This window comes from Battus philenor, unplaced genomic scaffold, assembly GCF_028537555.1.
Source record: "Battus philenor isolate CCGP_79_NKW_IND1 unplaced genomic scaffold, ilBatPhil1.0.hap1 SCAF_26, whole genome shotgun sequence".
Classification (NCBI taxonomy): domain Eukaryota; kingdom Metazoa; phylum Arthropoda; class Insecta; order Lepidoptera; family Papilionidae; genus Battus; species Battus philenor.
In genome coordinates this window covers 10,785,396-10,811,267 of record NW_027181689.1, presented here as the reverse complement: position 1 = coordinate 10,811,267, position 25,872 = coordinate 10,785,396, and the positions used below count along the sequence as shown (strand labels likewise).

Here is a 25,872-nt window from a genome sequence, read left to right as displayed (position 1 = left end):
GGAAGGCTTAAGGCTCGTAGTGGACGTTCATCTTTCCTTCTCGTCCGCTCCTAAAATACTTCTTTATATATCATAGTATATCATAGTACAGTTACATCGATTGTATTTTTCCTCCTTTTTTATATACCTTACCTGTTCTAATTATATACTTTTTAATTTATAATTATTTTTTAATATTAGATACTCTAACGATCTTTTATGTTAATCAAAAAGTTTGAGTAGCTTTATGTTGGTGCTTATTTAACAACTATTTAATAATTATAAAATCTTATTTGAAACTTCCTCTCTTATCGCAGGTTCATTCTCTATTCTCCACTCTTGGTGTGAGCCGGGCGTACGTAACTGCTATAGGGAGATTGATAGGCGTCGTCTCTTTGAAGGAGGTATGTATGGACTCTTATTTATAAACTAACTGTCACGATATACTGTTAAACTGTCAAAAGACTGACAGGTTCTCTGTTATAGTCTAAAAGAAAAAATATTTCATAGTGACAACTTACAAATATAGCGTTTTCTCTTTCGCACACAACAAGATAACATTACAATTTTATTGTAATATTTATACATACATAATTACGTTGTAATAATTTATATAGTCCACAGCTGGCCTTTTTAATTGGCACTATCATTTTTATTATCGATTTTTTTATGTGTAAATAAAAATAAATAGTTTTTTGATCGATTAAAACAAGTAATGTCGTCAAAATTAAAAAAGAATGTCCCTACATAAATGACTTGGTTCACCAAAATTTTTAATTCATTTGGTTGGATTACATCCTAACGCGTCTTTTAGTTTTAATTATTATTAAAAAAATAAAGAAAAAACCAGTATAAGGAATTTTAAATTGTAAAATAAATTATAACAAAAAATGTGGTGAAGGAGGAAAGGCGATTTTTTTAAGGATTATGAAATGAAGAGAACAGAAGAAAATATGATGAATGAAAGAGAGATGTAGCAGTAGAAATGGAGAATGAGAAAGAAGAACGAAAATAGCATAGTAACTATAAAGAAATTGCTATAAAGAGTCTTTGTTCTAAATATGATAGGGGGGAACAAAAGGCCCCCATTAACAGGGGTATAAAAATGTTTAAATGTTTTACAGTTTTAAACCTTTCACCTCTGTTAACAATCACCCTGTATATATACATTTCCGTGTGACAGTTACGCAAGGCGATAGAAGATGTGAACTCGGGCGCTCTGACGGTGACCACCCGGCCGTCACCACCAGGCACACCGCCACCTCCGATCATCAAGGTCTACAGCTCTGAACCTGCGCCTCCTAGCGACAGTGAGACCGCCAAACTTACCACCAACTGACCACTGGATACCAACTTTATGGTGGGTATTAATTCATCTATATTTAATTCCGAATTCTGGTTCTAGAAAGTCAAGTTTATAAGTTAAAATGGCTGCCGTTGACAATAATGTGAGAATACAATAATTATTTGCATCTTAATTAATATTTTATATGAGTCAATATTAATAAGCCATCTTTATCGAAGAGCAGTATTAAAACTAGAAGATTGTCCCATGATAGTAACATTTCAGATTCGAAAGAAAGCCCTGGTTCCATCTAAAAAGCTTCTTACCTATCCTGATACACTCTGATATGCCAAGAATCGAAGAATACCACGCTTCATCTATACCAATTCATCACCAATACGTCTAATGAACATAGGCCTCAACAACACAATTTACCTTACAGATTAAAAATAATCAAAACAGTTTCTACAGATTATAAAATATTTCTTATCTTTCATATGTTAATTATTGATTAGAATCATATCTTGAGGTATATTTCTCGTTAGTTCACTGCTAAACATAGATCATCACAGATACCCAATAGGACAGATTGAAAAAGGTATAAATCAATGGTTACCTTTTCACCTTGTTAATGGACGATCAAGCAGACGCAACAAAGGTAATACTAACAAACGAAGTGCCATTTGATATGCCGCACGACTGTCGAAATCTCTTTATTGGCGAGGATATATAAATAGACATTGTAATTTTAACAATACATACATTCTGTATGGAGTAACCAATTTATATATTTCACAAAAAAGAATTTCATTTTTGTTAGGATTGAGATCAAGTTTACTCCTAAAAGTGCATAATCATTCATTTAAGATTCATTCATTCATTTAAAGATATAATAAAAATAACCTGTACCTTACAAGGTCCTGCCCGCATTTCCCACGACTTTGACTATGTTACCAGTCCACCTAGTGGGACTTGCCCACTGGCACGTGGTCACTACTAAAGAATTTCGGGCCCAACGTTTGTCTTTACTGAAATTTCAGACGAACGATTCCTAGGATTACATAGGCTGCCTTAGCTCTTAGGATTTTATCACTTCATAGTATATAAAAAATTTGATATATACAAATTATGTTATTATGATATTGAAATCACATCATTTCACATGTAAGATGTCCACTGCTGGGCATAATTGTTCTTAGATTTCCAACAGGACCGGTTCGAAGTGGTATTTCGCACCTTCCCCCCACCCCAAAGATCACAATGATTTAATTAGATATAAATAAAAACAGTGAGGGAGGCACATAGCCTGCAAAGCTGACGGCTGTTGGGGTCCAAAGATTTTCAATTGGAGACCAGGAACCTATAGCAGCGTGGCTAGCCTTCCACCCCAACCCCACCACTGCATAATCAAGGTTGGGAGAAGTCACTGTCTTGGAGCAAGGCTAGACCAGTCATTATGACAATCAACTGAAATGAACGAATGATTGAATGAAATACAAAACTAATATATACCTATCTCTTTCAGATTACTTCTTTAATAACGGTTGGGGTTTGAACCTCGGGTCATACAGTAGTCACGGTGCTACAGTCCAAGTCACAAACGATACGTAAAAATTAGAATAGAAATAATTTATTAATACCTCTCGATTCGAGAAACTCGTCTTTTAGTCTCAAATTAGCTGCTATTATTTATAAATATTTTTATAATCAATACACGAACGCTGCTCCATTCATTTGGAGACTAAATATTTATACATATATAAGATATATTTATCTACAATACATTATGCATTTAAAGTATTTTTGATGTTAAATGTATAGTTTTATCCTATTTATATATAGGATATTAATCTTTTTTTGTTCGATATTTAAATTTAAAAAAAAATGTGAACCAAATTATTTCGAAGGCTTGTGATTATCTAAATCATTCCAGGAGTTGTTTTTAGTTTAATGCTTATTATTTTTAAGATATACGTTTGCTATGTTAACTTCCTTAGTGCCATTATAAGGCTAAATGTTATATACCAGCCAAGGTATTTTGGTATTTAACGCATTGTAATAAAGCTCAGTATGGTACATCATATATCCGTCCCTTATTGACGCGTTTCGTATAACATGTTGTTAAAAAATATTATTTTCAGAACGCAACAGTTTTAGACAATCTGTGATCTATTTTTAAGTGTTTCTCCTTTCGAATGATTAATTCACTATGTTTTTTTTTAATTACACAACTGAAAAACTAATTTCGTAGGCAAAAAATTATATTTAACACGGTCGCTGCTAGACTGATTTTTGTCCACTTTCATACCGTGCTAAGCCAGGTCGACTCAACCTGGTAAAAGAAACTTCACTTGTGTGTAACAGGCATTTATGACCTGATGCCTTTTTCGTAATAAAAACCGAATAAAATCGTAAAAAATCATTTTTGGTACTGTCTTTATTCTTGCACGACTACCACTGCATGTGCGGAAGTGGCTAAATATTGGTCCTTTTCTTACTTAGGATGGACTTCCGCAAGGTAACGCCTGATTCCATTAAATGTTTTTATTCTATCATAGTTATCAAGTTTATATATACAACTATCTCTCTTACACCTCAAAAAAAACAGAAACTACAGCTTCCGCACCGAGCGAGATGTGACAACCAGGCCAAAAAGACCTGGTTTCGCAGCAAGCTTGTTAAATGCATTCGTGCCTTTTCAGTAATTTAAATCAGTGGTTCTAGAATTGATCTAAATGAATGGGGACTCCCCGGTGTCGTTCATTGAGTCCGTTAACTTTGAATTGCTCGAAGAGAGACTCCCATAGGAATCCCCGACAAATTTCATTGTTTTATCTTAAATTATTAAATATTTTTCTATGTTTTGTAAGTTTTGACAGTATGAAGTAGCTCTGAAACAGTTTAGGAACCACTGATATAAATGTTACACTTACCGGTACCACTGTACCGCTCGTTAAGTATGCGACGGGGTAGAGGAGAATACAAGCCGTTCCGTTCCTTACTTAGACTCTTCTTTCTAATCGGTACAATATATTAAAACGTAATATCTTTAGATAAATCTATGCCATTTTAAACTCTATTAGTTGAGAATATGTTATATTTTACATTGTACAATACTGAGTGAAGGTCTTTTCTTTGGTAATACACCGTGATAAGGAATTGTGATAGAAAATATACAGTTTTTTTGTTGTTTTTTTTTTTCAGGAACTTACCAAAAAAAATAAAGTGATCGATCTATATTTTGTTGAATTGCTAAAAGTAAGAGTGAGGAAAATCCTGGATCAGAATTAATGAAATTTTTGGACATGTAAACACATCTTTACCGCATTATCATTAATATGACAAAAGGAACATTTAACAGTATTATTTTTTATCGTCATTTAATTATTTTATTTTTAATTTTTACTCAGTTGTTACTATGTTATTGTTGAGGTGAAGTTTAATACAGATTTATACATATACACTTTATCAGATATATATAGCCTTAATGAAATCAAAATAATCAGGCGACATCACTGCCTAGGAGTCTTGTCATTTAAATATTCTTCACTATTTTCTCATTCTCCCTTAATTCTAAAAATAGTTAAGGATCCAGAGGTACTGCGCGATGTAACCTGGAACTGCCTTTTCTACTTGCTAATTCACTGAACCATGGTATTTCTGTTGATCTACGCATTTCGTCATTCCTTTCGTAGAGGAGTCAGGAGTAGACTTTTCCGCATAGCAAATATAACTGATCCAGGATTTATAGCATCCCGTGAACTTAGATAAGATTTAAGTTATAAATAAGACAAAAGTGTTGTAAGTTCGATGTTAGTTGCATTTTCATTGTGATCTGTGGCTTTTTGATTAGTAAATGATACGTTGCGCGTTTATCTTGTTTCATTTACCTACTCCCGCGTTGCTACGTTACCGACTAAAATAAATTTAACGAAACAATATTACACAAATAAAATTCATTGGAATGACAGTGGCGCCATCTGTCGAAATCTTTACGGGCTCATGCACAACAACTTTGATAAATATCATCACATGATCAAATGCATAGACACGATTCTTTAAAGGACATACAGACAAACATATATATAAATATATATATATATATAAATTGATGTTATGTGCATCATGAAAAGAATGCAAAAAAAGACCTATTTGATACAACCTAGATTGTATTGTATTGTATCTGTAGACTTTTTGCTGTTAGCCTTAAGGCTTTTACATTAGACAATCGGATGGAGGATGAGGCAGTAGAGAGTAGGCTTTTCTGGTAGAATGTTGTTCGTGTACTGAGTGTGGAGAGAAACTAGAATCAAATTTTGTACCCACATAAGACGGGCCAGAGTAAACCAATAGCGCGAGTCAATCTGCTACTAGCGCCATCTGTCGGCGCCATCCGAAGTAACAACGTTCTATCAAATAAGTTAACGATATGTAATATTTATAACTATGTATAAAACAAATAAATACAATAAAGATACATTAAACAGTAAATAAATATAATTTTTATATTGTAAACATTGTAACATACTTTTATTTCCTATTTATATAATTTAATGTGCATGCATTACTTAATTTCGAGTGTTCAGTACTTTATATTAAAAATGTGTATGTATTTATATGTAGTGTAAAAATATAAATAAAAAAAGGATAAAAATAAATTAAAAAGTATGTATAAAAATAAATCAAGTGATATGGTTTTTAAAATTATTTAGCACAAATTTATCGGTAGCACTATATATAAAAGTGAAAAACCTTCTCACAATTGAAACAAGAAATATATTTATAAAACCCACATTTATTCAAATATCACTTAAAACTATAATACTTTGCAGAAACTTTCTACAAGTCATACAAACGAACATACTTCTTAACTTAAGTACATAGACCAACTGGGACATTTTACAACTTATTTTATCATTCATTTAACTTAAAAATATATAGATACACTAATGTGCTATAAAACTTTACTGTAAACAATTAATACATCATCACTGTATTTCATATGAAGCATGAGATTCTAATATTTACAATTATAAAGCCGCGTCCACACTTGCCAGAATTTTAAATGTTTCGTAATCACCAAACCGATGGACAGACTATTCGGGTGATGCCGTAACCATAAAGGAAGCATTTAGAAAAACATATCAAAGAAGCCTGTGGAGGCAATTCATTGAATCCTTGACGAAGGCTTTCTAGTAAGAGCGCGACCTTCAACAATTTAGTAGAACCTTTTCTTTCCACTTCAGAACAGACCATGGAAAGCAAAGAATCTTCCATATTTTTTTAAAAAAGCTTTACGCATTGGCAGTTACAATATTTAATATAGACATCTTCATAAACTCAAGGGTCTAGGAATTTCAAACTAGGTCACTCAGCTGAGGGAAGACCGCGTGGCGATCCCTGACCAGGAGATACCGCGGTCCACCATATAGCGCAGAGGACGACCCCCGGGGGGGATTTTGTGGGTAGGAATCCCATGTACCCCTGTCCTCCCCCCAGAGGCGGGGCATCTTGAACACCGGAAGATTCCCCCCCCCCCCCCGAAACCAAAAAAAAGGTCACTCAGCTAGTTATAGAGAAGGTTGTGTAATAGTGGCTACATCCTTCAGATTTTAAAGTCGAAACCTTGGACCTTTAAAGTGAAAAGATGACTCTGTTAAGGTCCAAGTTGTGGACTTTTTTACCTATAAAACGATATATTGATTTGGAAACCTCCAAGCTTTTAAATGATCAAGAACCTGCAAGATACGACCTCTTCTTTAGCTGCCATTGGATGTCGCAGAGTCGAACCAATTTATAATTCTGAACCCAGCTATGTGTGGACTCGGCAATAACTTACAATTTTCACACATAAAAAATAAATGCACTGATAGTTAAAACTAACTTAATATAACATAAATAAATCACAATATACGTATTAAGTTAATATATACACTGGCAATATCACAAACTTTAAATATATTAAAATTTAACTACGAACTTGGATGCAACATAAGGCTGTCAATATCAACCTCTGAACACACTGTTCATTTATATTTACATACAGTGTGTTCTTGTGTGACATTTGATGCAAAGACACATGATCGCTAAAATCTGGTCAAACTACATTTTAACTAAAAAAATAGTTTTCTAGATTAAAATATATAGCATTGAACAGACTTTTAAATCCATTTTCAATCATACTGTATAATATCTCTGAAATATGTTACATCAATTAATTTTTTCTATTGAAATGCAATAGGCTAATTACTTCTTACAGTACAAAGTCTATATAATAGTAAACTATAGTTAATTTTTGATTGTAGCGTGAACTCTGAGAAATATCTTCTCAGAATTTATTTATTGTCTTTCACCATTGATTTGTATACAAGGTGTCCCATATACAAAAATGTGCAATATATTTTAAAAATTTAGTTTTTGCACCTATAACCAATCATTCTGTATATAGTATTACTTACAATGTCATAAAAATCAAATCATTAATTATATTTGATTGTTATATTTTTTTCAATTCACCCCTGACACCATGTCAGACCGTTCAGCCGATTTTGGCTTGACGTTGATTTATGGGAAGACTTGTAAACTTTTACTTTTATACCTTTTGTCTGCAAGTATTGAAATTCAAACATTGCATTAATGTCAGAAAGCAAATCAGTAATTACATTTCATTAAAATGTCATCTAATTGTTATATTTTGGCCATTCACCTCTGACACTATCTCAGAGTTTAGCCACTAACCCTTTCAGCTGATTTTGGCTTAACGTTGATTTATGGGAAACCATGTATAATTAATTTTTAATTTATTGTCTTAAGTATTGAAATTCAAACATTGCATTAATGTCAGAAAAATGAAACCAGTAATTATATATCATTAAAATGTCATCTAATCATTTTTCAGCCAATTACTGTTCATTTGATTTTGGCTTGACGTTGATTTATAGGACACACTATATATTATACTATTTTTACGCCTATCATACACGGCAAGTTTTAAAACTGGCTAGCTTGTACGAGTATGTAGCATAACTAAGCTACAGATCGAGGTAACGACAAAGTGCAATTCAGTTAAGATTTCTATGCGTTCATCATAAATCTTTAAAGGTAATAGATTATCCTTACCGTGTATATAGAAAATTCAAAGAAAGAACAGTTATTTATGTCAACACTCTCCCATATGGAGAATAAATCCTCGATTTTCATTTAGAAAACGTGTATCGGTAGTCTTAGATTCTATTGTAAGTTTGAATCAACCTAACTGCATCATTTTCTATCTAAACCGCTGGTGGAATTCTACATGCATCCACATGACTCCACCACCATGTTCGGCAGGGTCTTCTGCGTGACGGTATTGTTTGAGTCCATGTAGAGAAGCTGCAGCGAGCTGAACGTAGTCGGTGCGCAGCAGGGTTTGAACTCCGCTCTCTTCTCGTTTGAGACAGAGTAAAAATATTTCTGTAACAATAAATATAAAACGTAAATTTAATTTGTAATTTTTAAAGTAGATGGCGCTGTTTACAAATATTGTCAACCAAGTATCTATATGGCGTTGTCGTCGCAAATTAAAAAATTTACATTAATGTTTTGATATTAATGTGTCGCCTGAAGCCACATAAGCCTTCTCTGGCTGATCTTGACCATGAATTTCCAGCAAATTTCATGACTCATCACTCCATCATCATTGTATTCATCTATAGTCTTTTGCTCTTTGTATGTAGGATACACACTTAAAGTATAACTTTAGTGCATGTTTAACAATATTTTTGGCTTTCGTTCTTTTACGTATCAAAGTGTTATTTACTTTATTTTTACTTTGAAATTAAGAAAAAATATCGAATGGTGATAATATAGCAAGAAAAATCTTTTGTCAAAATTCGACTTACTATTTATTAAAATTAAATATTGTCTACTATCTGTCCTGACAGAAACTATGGCAACATATTTCGGAGTGATCACATTATACAGGCTGATTAAAAATAGGTGTATTTTTAATTTAAATTTACTCATTAAAAGATTTTAATACTCTATAACAAATTCCCCTGTATGTAACTTAATACAGTCTGGTCGTCGAAGTAGCAAAGGTTATCTAAAATGCAAATTATTAATAATGATTTTATTATGGACTTACCCTAATTATATTATGGTGGTAGCTGTCAGCTTGAGAAACAGCGGATATGGGAGCGCAAGTCCCCTTGCAGAAGTAGGCATGGTAGCCAGAAGGACGGATGATCCAGTCGTCCCAGCCCAGGTCCTTGAAGCTCACGTATAACGGCTCCCTGCAGCACTCGCTGGTGGTGGCCCCACACTCCAGGGTCCGACCACGTCGTCTCTTCCCCGCGTACTTGGTGTACAGCACGAGGAACGGACGGTGCTTCTCGTGGAACGACAGAGGCGCTCGGCGTAGCTGGTGGAGAAGGTTTACTGTTAGATTATGGACTTCAACATCATCATTGATACATTTGATAATTCGGATGAAAAGCCTGGACTATTAAGGAAATTTTCCTAAGGCTATATATTATATATTCCAGAAAGAAAAGTTCTTCAAAAGTTAGTACCAAAGGATATGTTAAAAGGCGCTGGATAGAGACTTATCGAAAATTTATGGCATAGACCATGTCCAACAGTGGACGTTGATACACGGACTATACAGGAAGGTTTCAGTAGAGAAGCGTTTGCAAGCTTGAAACCTGTTCCAGTGCATCTTGACTTTAACCTAGACAATAGTGAAAGGTAGTCATCAATATCTTTCAGACATATAACCCATTTGTAGACCATTCAACAGTGAAAAACTGCATATCTGGACTGACAAGTTCTGTCCTGGGAATAGGTGTACTTTAATAGTGGCTACATTTATGATGTATGAAGTGATGACGTCACAAACCTGGCAAGTTCTGCACGCTACATGGAGAGTATGTAGCCTCTCCCGACCCTCGAGCCAGACACGCACTGCCCAGGCAAGCTCCACTCGGACCCATCCCTCGCCGATGTCGGTCTCCTTGATCGCGATCGGCTTGGTCTTCTTGAACTTCTGCTGGCTGTCCCAATGAGCCGCCTCCGAGATCACGAACGTCTGGTTATACTCGTCCAATGGATCACGTTCCTGGAATTAAAATCATCATCAGCTGTCTTCTTGTACCTGTTTTATTTTCTGACCGGTCATGAACTGATGCTCAAGTGGCATTTATAGATACCTCGGGCAAAAGGCGACAGGGGATAAAGGGCATCTAACCTAAGACTTATTTTTAAGGTAGTGAAGCTAGAAATCTTCTGGAGGAACCTCTGCTCAGGGCACTACATACCACAATTTTACTTGATTAAGAGCTCGCAATGCCCTTAGATCGATTTGACGGACGTCTCATGGAGTACCATGCTCAAGTGCTTTCAGGAGAGGACCTTGGCCTGCGCAGTAACTCGCCCAAGAAGGCCGAACTTACACATGGTTGGTAGTGCCTGGCTAATAATACTATCATTTGGGAAAACATCTGGGAGAAGTGGCCGAAGAAACTCCACCATGCTTTTACGCTAAAAAGATTAAGGTTTTGAGGTATTTATATTCTTCCCCTATGCTAATAAGGAATCTAGGTGACTTTGTTTGGCAATTGCCAGTTCCTAGACGAGACTCGAGACCAGGTCAATCCATATTCCGTTTCAGATACCTCTTAACAAAACGCGAGCGGGTTTTACTATTTTTTTTTACTTTCTTTACCTTATTCCTTATCTACACCAGAAAATATATCTAAACGTTGGTATCTTTTAAAAATGAAATACGCGTAACATGGCTACCATCATACCTTATAGAACCACAGCTCCACGACCGTGACTTCCTCAGGCTGCACATCAGGTGGTAGCTCGAACTGCAGGCAGATGAAAGGATACCGTCCGGTAGTCAAGCATTCACCTAGAACAAGAGATAACTGAGATTAGATAAATGTTAGTCATAAGTTACCTTCGGAGATTCGAAAATCGCGAAAGACTTAAGTTTTTCTAGTATCACCATCATTCGAAGTACCAGCTCAAAGCTTTGGACTCAGACTCAGAGAGGAGCCAAGAGACTGATTGGTAACTATACTTTGATGAGCACTAAGACCAGACCACACCTTGGAGCATCAGCGAAATGTTACCTGCCTTTAGTTTAACGATATTCTACATACTGAATTTTTGGAGACTGCGGCGGAATGATACCAAATAATTCCCCCATCTCCTTTCTTCCATCGGACAAGAAAACGTACGAATTCACATCTATACACGGCTATAATTCTTTCTACTCGCACTAAGAGTTTTGCTAATACTTCTACAGTGCGAACATCCAAGAAGTGGAACAACCTTCCGACTTCGTTGTTTCCTTAACTTAGGAGTCTTCAAGACAAGAGTGAATAGGTTTCTTCTAGGCAAGCCTATAGACCTCCTCATCGCTTAACATCAGGCGAGACATTAGTCAAATGCTTTGCCTATAAAGGATAAAAATGTCAAGAGTAAAATGTGAGATCAGCCCAATTTAAGATTGTAAACATTACAGTTTTTTGCAAAAAGTGGTATAGCCTTTTGTTAACATCTAATGATCATCATTATTTCAGCTATACTTCATCTAATGCTTGACATTGATCTTTTCTAGACTTCAATAAGGACCTATTGAAGCTATACTTTATTAAAGAACAACGATACGCTTTCGTTCCACGAAATCCATTCCAGGACCTCAAACCTCAATGAACATCTGACCTTTGCATTAGTATCAACTTGCCAATTCACTAGGCTATATAGCTGCTACTTTTATCTTTCTACGAATCTCTTCGTTCCGGAGTTCGCTGATAAATACCGATCATAACTCTTTCCAGGACTTTATGGGCGACTTTGATCATATCAATGATGGACATATTGTGATACCAGTGCCTCAAGTCATCACCAACCCAAGTTGGTCGTAAACTTTCACCTCTAAACAACTATATATGACCAATTGAACATTGTCTCTCTGTTCGTATAAAACAAAATAGATAACTGTATTCTGTTAACAATTAACTTTTCCATATCTCGGACAGTCGCCTCGCGTGCGATGCGTGACTTTTTTTAATCGTGCACGAACAGAGTGAACTTGCAAATTTTTCCATTTTTAATTCACCAATTAACTATTTTCAACAATTACACAGGTTATTATGTTCGATACCCTCTTGTCTCTTATCTATTTACTTTTTAATTTAAATAACTAATACAATAAGTCATCAATTGGAGAGAATTGGGAATAAAAATTATTATAATTACATATGGTCATATTCATCTAGTTGTCGGAATGCTACGTCCAGTTTGATAAGTCCGACTTAAATAAAATGATCACTAGCCTAATCCAACTGAAATGGTCAGCAGTCAAAAATACCGCAGTCTTGACGAAAGTCTTTTACCAATGTGTAACAATGATGAACGAATCCGAGACGTAGTCTCCACGGGTTCCATTAGAAAGCTCTAGGTCATCCAAAGAGTCTAGTTCCTAATCATGGACGTAACTCGACGTGCCAGTAGGTAAGGCACATCGCCCGTGTAACCAACGGCCGTTGGGGCCAGGTTTTGGTGACAACCACGAACATGTAGACGACTCCTATTGGTGCACCAAAGATATAGTTAAAATCAGGAGAAATTTAATTGCGGGCAGCGCTAGACCTGTTATCCTCGCATCTTAAAGAAGCCTAGGCTTTGTAGTGGACGGTGTCTTCTTCGTGCGTAGCAGAAGGAATAAGCCGTTAAATAAATGGAAATCAGTATTAACATATATGAAAAAGTATTTACGTACATGAAAAATAATAGTTATTCAATAGAATCTTGAGAGACGCTTGGTATTTTTAAAATTTAACAGATGTGGGACGACCTATATTGCGTTGCACACTATGGTAGCTCTCCAAAGTTCAGGAAGGCAGAAAAACAATATCTGGGATATCACTGAGTTGTTATTTATATTTTGGAGCACCTATTACACGTATACAACTGTTTTTTTTTAACACGTTCATTGCGTTAAAAGGTCTGAAAGACTCCTTGATTTCTGCGTTCACACTCTGGAGCAAACGCCATGTTTAAATTTTCTTGTGTATGATTGAAATTGGTTCGATAGCATAATAAAGTAATAAAATATAATAGTAATATACACAAATAAGGGAATTTGGGTATATAATTTTGGGTCTTATACCAGGTGCAGAAAAATTTTGAGAGGTTAATGCCTTATAGGCTGCATATAGGCTGAAATATTCTAACTTTACTTTCAAATTAAATTCAGAAAGAAAGAAAAAAAACAATGAAAGATCATGGGAGGAACGATACAAGAGCGCGAAAATAAAAATATTACATTAACAAAATTATTAAATAAAAACAAAGTCCCTGTCCCACAATAGAAAGGGCCACGAGGGGTCCCTATAGCGGGAGCCATAATATTAATAAAAAAAACTTAAATTCAGACAAGACCACCTTTACCCGAGACTAAAATATTAATAATTTCAATCTGTAAGGCGGTCTACCTTCAAAAGTTTTATCAAAGTAAAAACAAAACGCAACTCTGGAAGCATATACAAAACGCAAAATTATATCTTAATCTCTTATCAGCTGTCAATTTATGTAATACCGTTATCTTAACCAAATTGCACGGTAATCCGATGTCGCAACATTGTGTAATACATTTTAATATTATCAATTTGTATTATTTTTTAATTAATGCCACAAACTGTAACATGTGTCACCACAGCGCCATCTGTTGAAATTATATTGAAATCTCATTACAAACACGTGAAACTATGTTTCATAACCAAAGGAACATTTAATATCACCTTCTATCACCTTGATTTTGTTTGATTGTAACATTTTTATAAAATGACTGGTTTATGTAAATAAAAATAAAAAATTAAGAAAAATCTAAAAAACCAAATAAAGTAATAATAAAATGACTAAATGTAAATGTAGAATACGAGACGATGTATGTATGTAAGAGAATGAGAATGAATGAAAGAATGTGAAGTGAAAAACGGAGAGTGAATGGTAGACATTAAGAAGGATGTAAAATGAGAAAGAATAAAAGATTACCTAAAAAATTATTAGGGAAACCGAAATGTCGTTTCTGTCGACATATTTTACAGAAAAACCGATTGGTTTCTACCGCTCCGGCATTGATTTTGTATACTAGACAGCAAAAGGTTGTTGATAACGAACGTGAATATATTGTTGATTACAAATAAAAACTTATTAAAAATGTAGTCGTGTGAATTTAACTTAAGAAAGCTACATTACTTTGCCGTCCCCCTAATATTATTGTAAAAAGAATCTACTCACACATGATAGGTGAGTACAATGGGTCTCAAAAACGAGACTTAGGAGAATAAATAAAATAAACATATATATGGCAATTCTTTCGACTATTTAACATTCAACGTTTTCAAACGCGAAACCAAACATACTTGAGGTCAATAACTGTAGCCACACGACCCGCATTGGATATCTCTCTGTTCGATTGTATCGTGGATCTAGTTAACATATAACACAAGTCGTCATATACTACGCTAGTTTAATTGTACTAAATCAGAAAACGATGTCACATATATATATACTATATTTTTACATGAAGTGACGTCACGATGTGCGGTTCTTTTCTTAACGTATCAGTGGCTTTTGCGATTGAACACATGACTCGATATCGCGATATACGATTCTCAACCACTACGCCAACGCACTACGTAATAATGTTTGTTGTTAAATAAATCATTGACCGGTGATATAGATTATCGAACGACCTTTTTCCTTTTTTTTCCCAGCGGGCGTTATCGCGGCAGCCGGGCTGCGCGTGCGCCGCACGTGATCTCACGAGATTTTGGTCCGTGACCCCCCTCCATCTACTACAATGGATCAACTATACCGTTAAGAATTGCTTTATTGATAACAATGGAATTAATTAATATACTGTATATATACACTATAGTACAGTAATATATCGCATAATATACCGCTAAAGCCTGGTAAACTAGTTAAAAGGTGACTAGATATGGTTGGAATATAACAGATGCACTTTAATTTAGAACTTCCACAATTTGACAAAAGTCTCTCCTATTACTTCGTAGAAAAATTCCAAAAATAGTCCTCTTGATAGCTCTACATACAAGTCAGAGGTTTCAGTAGTTGAAAATCTGACTTTAAATCAGCGAGCAGAGTATTTGAAATCATATTCAACACGTATAAAAAAAGGTGCCAGATCTCCCCGGACCTCAAATGTTAACCTCATTGACCCGCGTCTAAGGAGCATTCGCAGAGAGCGCGTTCCACTTCGATAAAGACCATTCAAAGTTTATTAGTTCCGTGAAATCACTAATTAACGAAAGGTCGAACGATAACAACGTATTTAGCTTGGCTTAAAATGTTTAACATCGTAGTCTAATTGTCTTATAACATAGAAAATAGACTGTACTTTAAACGACGCTAAAACAATCATAATTGTTAGTAAATAAGCTTTTAGTCATGTTAATAAACTAGGCCATATCTGTCTACTTATATAGATATTTACAAGATTTTCACTCAGGTACTGACTCATCACGATATCTCTAGAACCATAACGCTTAAAGACTTGAAATTTACTAATAAATATTTATTTCTCTAAATATAGGTCAGCTAATAAAGAATTTCACGAAATTGCACCCGCAAAGATGATCAGCGGGAGTTCCTTCAGTTATCAAAGCGAGCAGAGAACAGCTAGTTATATATATTGTAATATTTATAGTAAAATAATAACATATACAAAAGATGTATTAAATATTGAATAATCTCACTCACCTGTGAGAAATAAGCACTATTATAATAACGAACACATGTGCACTGTTCATAACAAATACGCATGACTTCATTGTAAGATTTAAAATATGCTGTCGATTTCTTTCTAAGTATATCCACACATTTTTTATTTTCTTATAAAGTCTTAATTAAAAGCGATGTCTGTTAATAAAGACACCTGTAATTAAAAGGTATATTTATCCACTAATTTATGAACATAAACTTTTAAAAGAGTTAGTAAATTTGACTAAGATTGTTATGTTTATTTAGTGTAATTAAATATTCAAAAAACCAGTATCATATGACGTATCACATGACAGTTACTAAGTAAATAACGAAGCTGACAGATGGCGCTATTTAAAACATTATGAAGGTCATAAATAATTTTACCACAGATTACAACTCACGATTATTTTCTTTAAAAATAAATAAATATAGTGGTTAAAAATTTAACTTATACGGATTTGATTCACAACAGCGACCAACATTTCCAACAAATTATATAAAATCGCAATTGTTTACAAATGGTGATAGAAAATATTATATCCTCAATAAAAGTTTTACATCTACTACATTTATATTCCATTTATTTAAATTCTGTATGTCTTTAATGTTAAAATAGATTAATTTTAGGTTAATTTCTAATAAATTATTTAATCAAAATGTTTCTCATTTAAGCATTTAGATAAATACGCGACTAAATACATACGACAGCCAAACATCACCTCGACTGAATTTATATATCGCAGAGGAAGTCAGTTTAAAGAATTTAATTTTAAATAAATGTAGATCCTAAGTTGAAATTCTTTTACTATTTTTCCCAAATTTTGATTAAATGTACAAAATATTAAATAGACTCGATGTTAAAATTATTTATGTGTAAATAAGTTTTTTTAAAGTAAAGATAAATTTGGTAAAATAATTTTTTTAACTTTTAAGTGATTGATGAGTGATCAAAGTCTCGACTCTATCATCATCAATAAAACTTTATTACATATCGTCATTACAATCATTTATAATCGTCAGCTTAAAATTAAGTTTACAGCAGTTCGTAACGCGCCATCTATTGAGGCCGAACTAATAAGAAATTCGATCACGCTAATAGTTTTTTTAATGTTTGTATCAATAAAGTTTTTAATAAAATCGGTAATATTTTTCTAAAATATTTTTACTTCTAATATCTTTACGGTGACCATAATCTGCGCTAAATATTAATATATAATTGAATTTATGAAGTGTTAAATTTATCGCCTATCGTCATTTGATATTTTGTTATAAAATCGTATATATTAACCCGGTTGATTTTAAATTTCATATCAAACTTCTGTCAAATTTATAAAGACAACTATATACGTTGGCTAAAGAAGAAAGGTTAATGACCGATCACGTCAAGTAGCGCTAAAAATTTGTTTATCTTTTCACATTTCATTATACAGGTTATAAATATGTTTCTTTTATTTTCCTTATGAATCTTACTTTTAAATATAAATCAATAATTTCTTCTTTATGAGTTATTCTTAGATAAATATAAAATCTTACACGATAAAAATAAAAATAAATATTTAAACTTAATACGTAAAAATTAATGTTGAATTTGAATCTGTCATAACGGTCGCGTTCAGAACTCATGTAACTTTTACAAAGCAGGATGTTAACGGGGTATTCAATTTGATTATAATTTATATATAATAAGCAACTCTGCTTTATCAGTTAGTTAATTTTATATTACCCCAGAAATTTGTAATAATCATTTAAAGCAATGATAATTTAGTTTATCGGTTAGATTTTATCTAATCTCCATTTTAATAGCACTAGAATTAACAACAAACATATGCACGTGGAACTTAAACTGATTATCAACAGATTATTATGTTAAATGAGAACTGTTCGCGCAAACTAAAATAATGGAACTTAAGATTAGAAAGTTTTGTAGAAAAACTGTGTATTCAGTCTGTATTATAACTTTATTACTCAATTCAAATAAAAAAAAATCAAAAGGAACATGTCAAATGTCAAAGCAAAAAGATGGAGAATAAAACTATTGTCTCATGAATTTTGTTATTTATTATTTAATTAATATTTTCTTTATTATATTATAGTTTTACTATAGCAAGCACATTCGATTCGCTAAAGTTTCTTCTGGTAAAATTAAAAAAAGATTGTTTGATTAGTTTTGCGTTTTTAAATCTTTAAACCGGTGAATGTTTATGTCAAATTTTCTGACAGTATGGATTAAAGTCAACGTTATCTGTGGTAATAGACAACGTAATTCGAATTATTAATAACTATCCGTCTCTGCATTTTGTGTTGCATGTTACTGGCCTTTTCCATTGCAATAGAAAAAAAAAATATTGTAACGATCATTTTTAATATAGCATAGTGATCACTTTATAAATCATGATTAGAAATATATACATATATATATAAAAACTTTCACATTTTTTTAAGTGACAAATGACACTTACATACACGCCTTTAATGTTTATATATTAGGAATCACTATGTATATTAATATTTTGATATAACAACATAGGATAATATCTTTTTTTAGGCTTTATAATATTAGTAGCAACTTGTAATTCGATTTCTTGTAAAGTATTGTAATTTTTATAAGTGTGTAAGTTTTATAAGTTCATCGGAGTACGGATGTTTAAATAAAAATAAATAAAGAATTAAATAAACACACATTATCGCGCTGTGATTCGCGGGAGATAACTTTATGAGTACTATCGCTTTTTGTTTCCGCTTTAACTGACCTTTACACGTGTTTGTAGTACACACACACATAACAACAATCAACATACAGAACATGTGATTGATAGATAAATTTAAATCAATATTATTAATTACATAACATCGATATTACTGAGAATCGATGTAGGAAAATATTGTCACTGTACAGATTATACATGTGTTTAAAAGAGATGTATACAGAAATCAATTCCTGCGCTTTAAGAATAAACCTGACTTTTAACTATGGCAACATTACAATGTACTAAAAATATATATGTAATAATTACAAAATGTAAATTCTTTATTCATTCTCTGTCTGATAAAACGCACTTTTGCCAATGTTTTCTCCAGTCGAAACTGAAGGAATAGTTTCCGATATATCCTTCAAGATTCGATTAGGTTTTTATCTCCTCAAAAGGTCAAAATGGCGTCTCCGTATTGATATTTTGAGTTTGCTGAATAACCAGAAGTCGCACGAAGCTAAATCACGAATACGGTAGTTGCGGAAGAATATCAGTCGGGTTTTTGACACTTTTATTTTAAAAAAAATTAAGTAATTTTGGCGCCAATTCAGACTTGATAAGATTGGAGCCGAAACGAGTCAAAACCAAATCTGACAGACCTGTCAAAGAACGTACAGGCAACGTTACAATAATTGCGTACATAAATACGCCATATATATTTTCTTTTAAATCACTGATGTAAATTTATTTAAAATAAAATGTAAATGAAATAAGGTGATTCTAAAAATAACAAAATTGGCGGGAAACATCGCTCGTGTAAGCTGGACTGAAAGTTACTCGAGTGACCACGGTCAGGTAGACGCAACGTCACGGGCTTTCACAAGGTAGACCAATTTACTTTAGATGGGGGAAGACGCTAGATGCGGGCAGAGAAGGCATATACCTTGCAGTGGGCATCTATCGACTGAAAAGAAGTATAGATAGTCTATGAAAACTTTTTAATACACAATAATACACGTTATATATATTGAACGAACAAAACCTTAATTCGCATTGAACGTACAAACAGACATATAATTTCATCACAAACGATGCTTCATTATATAATTAATTAGTAAACAATATTGACAAGGCGTCGGTAATTCGTTTATTTATAGCTACAATAGTATTTACGCGGTACAAACTCCAATCAAGAATTTCGTCAATTCCACACAATTTTAAAGCGTTCTGTTGATTCGTCCTATATATGTTTGTTTACATGTATACGCGTGGAGTCCAAAGTCCATTTAATACATTTCTATTAACCTCGTGTTTCACAGACAAGCAGATAGACGCTTAAATAGACAATATAATCAGTACATATCTACATACCATTGCTAACAGATGTAAAATCTTTAAAAGGATAAATGTATAGCTGATTTGTTAGCAAGAATTTTTAAAAATATTACGTCTCATTCCAAAATCAAATCACTCTGAAATAAGTTGAATTATTTTTTTTTTTATTGAAACGCAACTAGCCAGTAACTTCTGGCAGTAAAAAGTCTGCATGTTCTAATTTTGAAAATGCGTTTATTTATTACATGTAAAATATTTAAGCTATATATTCCCTCCTATAACTTTGTATATCTTTTTTACCTTTGAAATTCCTGCATTGGATACCCCTCCGCTGTGAGGGTAACGAAAGGATTATTCTGGACTCCTATCGATTACAACCCCTCGGTCTTCTTCGACGCCTTTTGTTAAAACTAATGGAAAGCCTTCGCATACTACCCTGGTTTACACCCGTTATCATAAACACGCGAGATTCGGTTCACTCGCCACCACAGGGTCAGGACATACAGAATCATCCTGAATCCTTCGCCAAGATCATTTTATTGGGGTTGTAGTAAGATGCGGTGTAACCCCCTCCTGCACCCAGGTCTCAGACTGCGGATGAGGAGCTCAGATGTTCTTCCTGTCTCATCTTTTACACCTATACCAACTGATCACATTATATATGTCTCAGGGAAATAAATTATGGTCTTGGAAAAGTATAAATAAGGCTTTTACGAAATACGTAATTATAATGACTAAATATATATTATCGAACTTTCTCGATACTCATAAATTCAATATAATATCTGTCATACCTTACGTAAAGATATTCTTTAAACTTCATTTCTATTAAATCTATCTCTCGCTTCGGTAGACAGTAACAAATCTGTTGTCACACAAGGAGCCATGAAAAAGACTATGCTCGATAAGAGATGGAATTAGGAGTGAGAATTGAGATTGAAGTCGAAGTGCAGTAAATATGCCAGCTGGGGTTTAAGGTTCTGGACTGAAGACCACGGAACGGCAAATATAGATCGTATCCATAACGTTATCAGAGCCTGTAAGGTTGGTGGAAGATAGAGAACGCCGGATACAAGTCCAAACTGTTCTATTAGAAATCTATGATGGCAGCCTATGTCATCAAGGTATATTGAAGCAACCTGTTGAACAGTACACGACATGGATTTAGAACTTTTATTCACAATCGTTCCGAAACATATAAAAATACAACTGATGCATTATTACTTTAGAATAGAATAATAAACAACACTAGTAATATATATATGTATATATTACTAGTGTTCGTTCATGACGGTGGCAGTTGTGTAGTTCGCATTGTTTGCCGCATGCGCATTTATCAGTGCGCTGGCGGGCGGTGCATTTCATTGCACGACTACCACTGCATGTGCGGAAGTGGCTAAATATTGGTCCTTTTCTTACTTAATAAATGTTACTTACAACAAAAAAAATGTTTTTCTTTGTAACAATATATATTGCAAGATTTATATAAAACATTACTGCCTACTGTTTTTGGAAACACAAGTCAACTTTGACAACAACTTGAAATTTCCATACAAACATTATTGGTAACGCCCGATTCCATTAAATATATGTTTATATATATATATTATAAGTAGTATAAAAATAACAACTCCAAATGTTTGATATCTCTGTATTAGGAATAAATATTCTATAATATTGAAATATTGAAATACGGAGTAGGGATGAGGAAGTGGTCGCACGAAATGTAATTTTAAAAACTGTACATTTTTAGGGCGTCGTGTCTTCGTCGTAACTGAGGTACGATCCCCAGCGTAAATTTAGTCCGTGGACCTCTATTTCCACGGGTTCTATTTCGATGAAGCTGTACAAAGCCTGGAACGGCTAGCAGCACAACATCTAATACATCAAAAGTCAAATGTAGGGCGTCGTCATAAACTAACAATACACCAATGATTTAAGAGCCTAAGATTTAAGTTAGAAAATAGTTAAAGACACTTGGTAAACATTGCGACATGTAGAAACGCGAGCAAAATAAAAATTTCGAAATATTAAAGGTTGAACAACGGTACGGATGCTAATGTCTGGAACACAGAAGAAAAAGAATCATTGCAACTGCCGATAACATCTATAGAATTGAAAGTGAAATTGAAAGTGTAATTTTTTTGAAATATCTCCATTAGGACCTTTTACAAAGTACTATAAATTTATAAAAAGTAAGAAAAGGACCAATATCTAGCCACTTCCGCACATGCAGTGGTAGTCGTGCAATGAAATGCACCGCCCGCCAGCCCGCTGATAAATGCGCATGCGGCAAACAATGCGAATCACACAACCGCCACCACCAAATCACTCAACACGTGTTTCACCCCTCCACGGGGCATCTTCAGGAGCTATGTTACACCGACTAGTGCCAAACACAGAGCACATTTCATTGCACGACTACCACTGAATGTGCGGAAGTGGCTAGATATTGGTCCTTTTCTTACTTAGGATGGACTTCCGCGAAGTAACGCCTGATTCCATTAAAAATTTATAATAATATGAATAAAATCGGTAAAGTCATACTCAAGATATAGGGTGACCATTATAGCTCCCTGTCACGTGATTTACGTGACACGGAGCTATAATGCCGTGCCCTGTGGGAAAAGGATGGGGTTATGTTGGATTTCTACCTACTTAAACCCCTAAGTAGTTTTCGGTACCTTCGAATGGGTCGCCGGATTTCCTTTGGAACTCTGAGCTGCTCCTCAGTACTCAAAACACATCCTGGGCGGAAGCTACCTCACCCGGCATGGCGTTACTGCCCCTCTCAGGTTCACATTAAGTGGAAGGTGAAGGCTTCCACCCCTTTTTTTATGTTCCCCGCTGTTGGGGACCTCTTGTTCCCCTATCTCGTGTGGGACAGGGACTTTTCATTTCTAGTAATTTATTCATAATTTTTATTATCATCATTCTTTTCTTTCATGCATCATATTATCTGTCGTACTGTTTCTTTCGTTCTACAATTTTCCCAGTCTTTCTCTTTCATTCCATTAGCCATACATCCATCCTCAACCACTACATTCTAGGTTTCCTTACTATTTTATTATGCAACATTACATTTATTGTTCAAATATTTAACACATATTTTCTTTATAATTATCATATTATATTATATTGTTTATTGCACTATTTAGTCGTACGACAGGCAAGGAATAGCTTAGACCTATTCTAGCACGTACACTAAAGGGTTAATTGTTTTAGACTAGAGTAACCACGTATTTAGGGCGGAAAATTCGGAAAACTGTTTTATAGCGTGAAAAATGCTGTTTAACTATATCTTATGATTTTATACGTTTTCAATAATGTTCATTTTGTTAATATAAGTCAATTGCATCTTAAGTTCCATGGCGCTACGCCTGTGTTGTACGTATGTACTTATATAGACATGTGATATATTGCAGAATTTATGTATGTATAATAAGTTTTTAATGTATTAATTCAGAGCTTATTTAGTTATAGCATCATAACAATTTTTTTAGTAATGATTTTTTTTTTGGAAAAACTAACCAATATATACAGATAATTTAGAAGTAAAATAATTTATATATATATATATATATATATATATATATATATATATATATATATATATATATATATATATATATATATATAAATTATTTTACTTCTAAATTATCTGTATATATTGGTTAGTTTATATATATATATATATATATATATATATATATATATATATATATATATATATGAACACGTCTAAAACGTAGTACGTATAAAGGTGAATTTGATGCCGAAGACATTTTGTATCAGGTAATTAGTTATATATATATATATACATAAGTATATAAATACGTGTTGTGTATTTGAATGGAGAACGTTACGCAAATATATACATATAGTCTTCTGTAACATATATGTAGAGTATACAATATATTATCTGACGCAATAAGGATGAATATTTATACATCTAGTACAGTCAAAATTGAAATCTATAATAATTCTGTTTAAAGTTACAATGTTTAATAATTGAATTTCATCTTCATGTTTAATTGTATAAATACTGTAAAAGATATTTTTTTAAAGAATGCCTTCTCAACCCCCCTTGTGGGTAGAATTTTCTTATAATTTTTCTTAGCTAACCAAAATTTTGGCGCTAAATCGTATAGTCCTAAAGATATAGTAAATAGTAGGAAATTTAAGTAAATATTTCTTATTTGTAGATAAATAAATAAAAAATATTATTTTCAGAAGTGACTAGAATAAAATTATGAAGAATATTCATTTGAACGCTACGAAATATTTCAATCTGTCTTTATACTATCTATCTTACCTTCAACAGGGAAAATGATCTTCTGTTCTGTTCTGCCGTAATAGTCGTCGATCTCCGGAGGCTTGTCGGACCCTGCGCTGAGGGTCTGACCCTGTGCCACTGGCATGGGCAAGCTGTTCACTGGCAGCGCTAAATCCGGCTTCCTGCTCAGCCGAAGCTTCCTCAAGATCTGTTGCTTCACGAACTCTATCCTTGCTGTCGTGAGCTCCTCTACACTCAGTTCCCCGTTGGCGCAGTTCGAGCAGGCGCCCGAAACCTCCAACTCCAGGTTCATAAAGTTAATAGCTAACGCGTATAACACAAACACACGAGGACCCATCGCCGGGAGATTTCTTCGGCGCAAACAGTTGAAGTATGCGAGCAAATCGAGACGCATGCGTGTGACTGGTGCGGCGTACGCTACGCGACTGAAGCCGCCCGACACAGCCGCTGCCTCATATACATGCGCACGCGCATCAGGGCTGTCACCCTCGATATCACATCTATAATACTACTAACGAAAAAGAACTAGGTCCAATTAAGTTCGAACTTTTGCGCTGGTCTGACCAGATTCCACTATACACTAAGCAAAACGCACAGTCGAATACTGGCACAGATGGATTTACAAAAAGAATCAGGGTCATTAGTGATGATACAACACAAGGAGGATAAACAATGTGAATAGGAGAATCAGGAATAAGGAGTTTCTTAGAAGAACAATATTAAATAATCCTCCAGAAGATTGTCCAGATGAAACGGCAGTGGACGTGCTACGTGGTGATCAGAACAGACGACCGGTGGCTTCAGGGTCGAGTGGATATCACCAGCTCGCGCAGAGCAGGAGCATTCTTCTACAGGACAGATAGATGACCTTCTTTAGGTCTTCGGAAGACGCTGTATGCTTCCAATATATACCTGGTCTCTAATTCAAAAATGGAAGACCTTAGTGGCTATATGAGATATGTTATTAAACGCGTGGCTGCTTACACTGCTACCAATACACGGGAAATAACCAAAAATAGTTATTTAGACATTTTTTTAGGCCCCCCCTTTTTGGTCTGTCGTAATTCCCCAATCTAGGGTACACAAGGAGTATTTTTACAATATATATAGTCCTGTATTATTTGAGTTCTCATCTTTTTCCTGCTCAATGTCATTTATTCATTCGCCTTTTATTATTCACAATTTTTTTTCCAATTCTGTTTGACGTAATTCTTTCATTCATCACCGCACTTCTGTCGCTTTCCTACCGGAATACTAAAGGTTGACATTTTGTTATATTTTTATTTTTTTATCTTATTTCAATAGAAAAATATTTAAACGGTTTAGTTTAGACCCGTACGAAATTTATTTAGATTAAAATTATAAATTGAAATTTAAGCACCTTTCCGTTGTCAGATTGATCTGAAATTTGGTACACATATTTAATTTAGATGACAATACAATATAATAAAACCAATAACATTATAAATCTAAGATGGCCGCTGATACAAAATGGTGGATTA

The 25,872-nt window shown here is 33.9% G+C and overlaps 2 protein-coding genes across 2 annotated transcripts in view; one reads left to right on the top strand and one right to left on the bottom strand.

The window, feature by feature from the left end:
* The window catches only part of ClC-a (chloride channel protein 2), a 73,795-nt gene extending 69,277 nt beyond the window's left edge, over positions 1–4,518 (top strand). The window contains exons 22-24 of the mRNA XM_068768596.1: positions 297–383; positions 1,163–1,339; positions 2,790–4,518. Coding sequence (XP_068624697.1) covers positions 297–383; positions 1,163–1,318 — 243 coding nt within the window. The 3' untranslated portion in view covers positions 1,319–1,339; positions 2,790–4,518. The remainder of the gene's footprint in view (positions 1–296; positions 384–1,162; positions 1,340–2,789) is intronic.
* Positions 4,519–8,439: 3,921 nt separating this feature from the next.
* daw (dawdle) lies at positions 8,440–24,707 on the bottom strand. Its single transcript, XM_068768677.1, has 5 exons — positions 24,389–24,707; positions 11,053–11,159; positions 10,143–10,361; positions 9,390–9,665; positions 8,440–8,716 (listed from the first exon to the last, which is right to left on the bottom strand). The coding sequence occupies exons 1-5, from the start codon at positions 24,705–24,707 to the stop codon at positions 8,555–8,557; spliced, it is 1,083 nt and encodes a 360-aa protein (XP_068624778.1). The 3' UTR covers positions 8,440–8,554.
* Between the last annotated feature and the right edge of the window lie 1,165 nt (positions 24,708–25,872).

Bases quoted from the DNA above. Each gene is read 5' to 3' on its own strand.
- daw (XM_068768677.1), bottom strand. From the start codon at position 24,707: ATGGGTCCTCGTGTGTTTGTGTTATACGCGTTAGCTATTAACTTTATG. The intron at 11,160-24,388 runs GTAAGATAGATA...CTCTTGTTCTAG, and splicing joins GATCATTTTCCCTGTTGAAG to GTGAATGCTTGACTACCGGA. The intron at 10,362-11,052 runs GTATGATGGTAG...TTTTAATTCCAG, and splicing joins TGGAGCTGTGGTTCTATAAG to GAACGTGATCCATTGGACGA.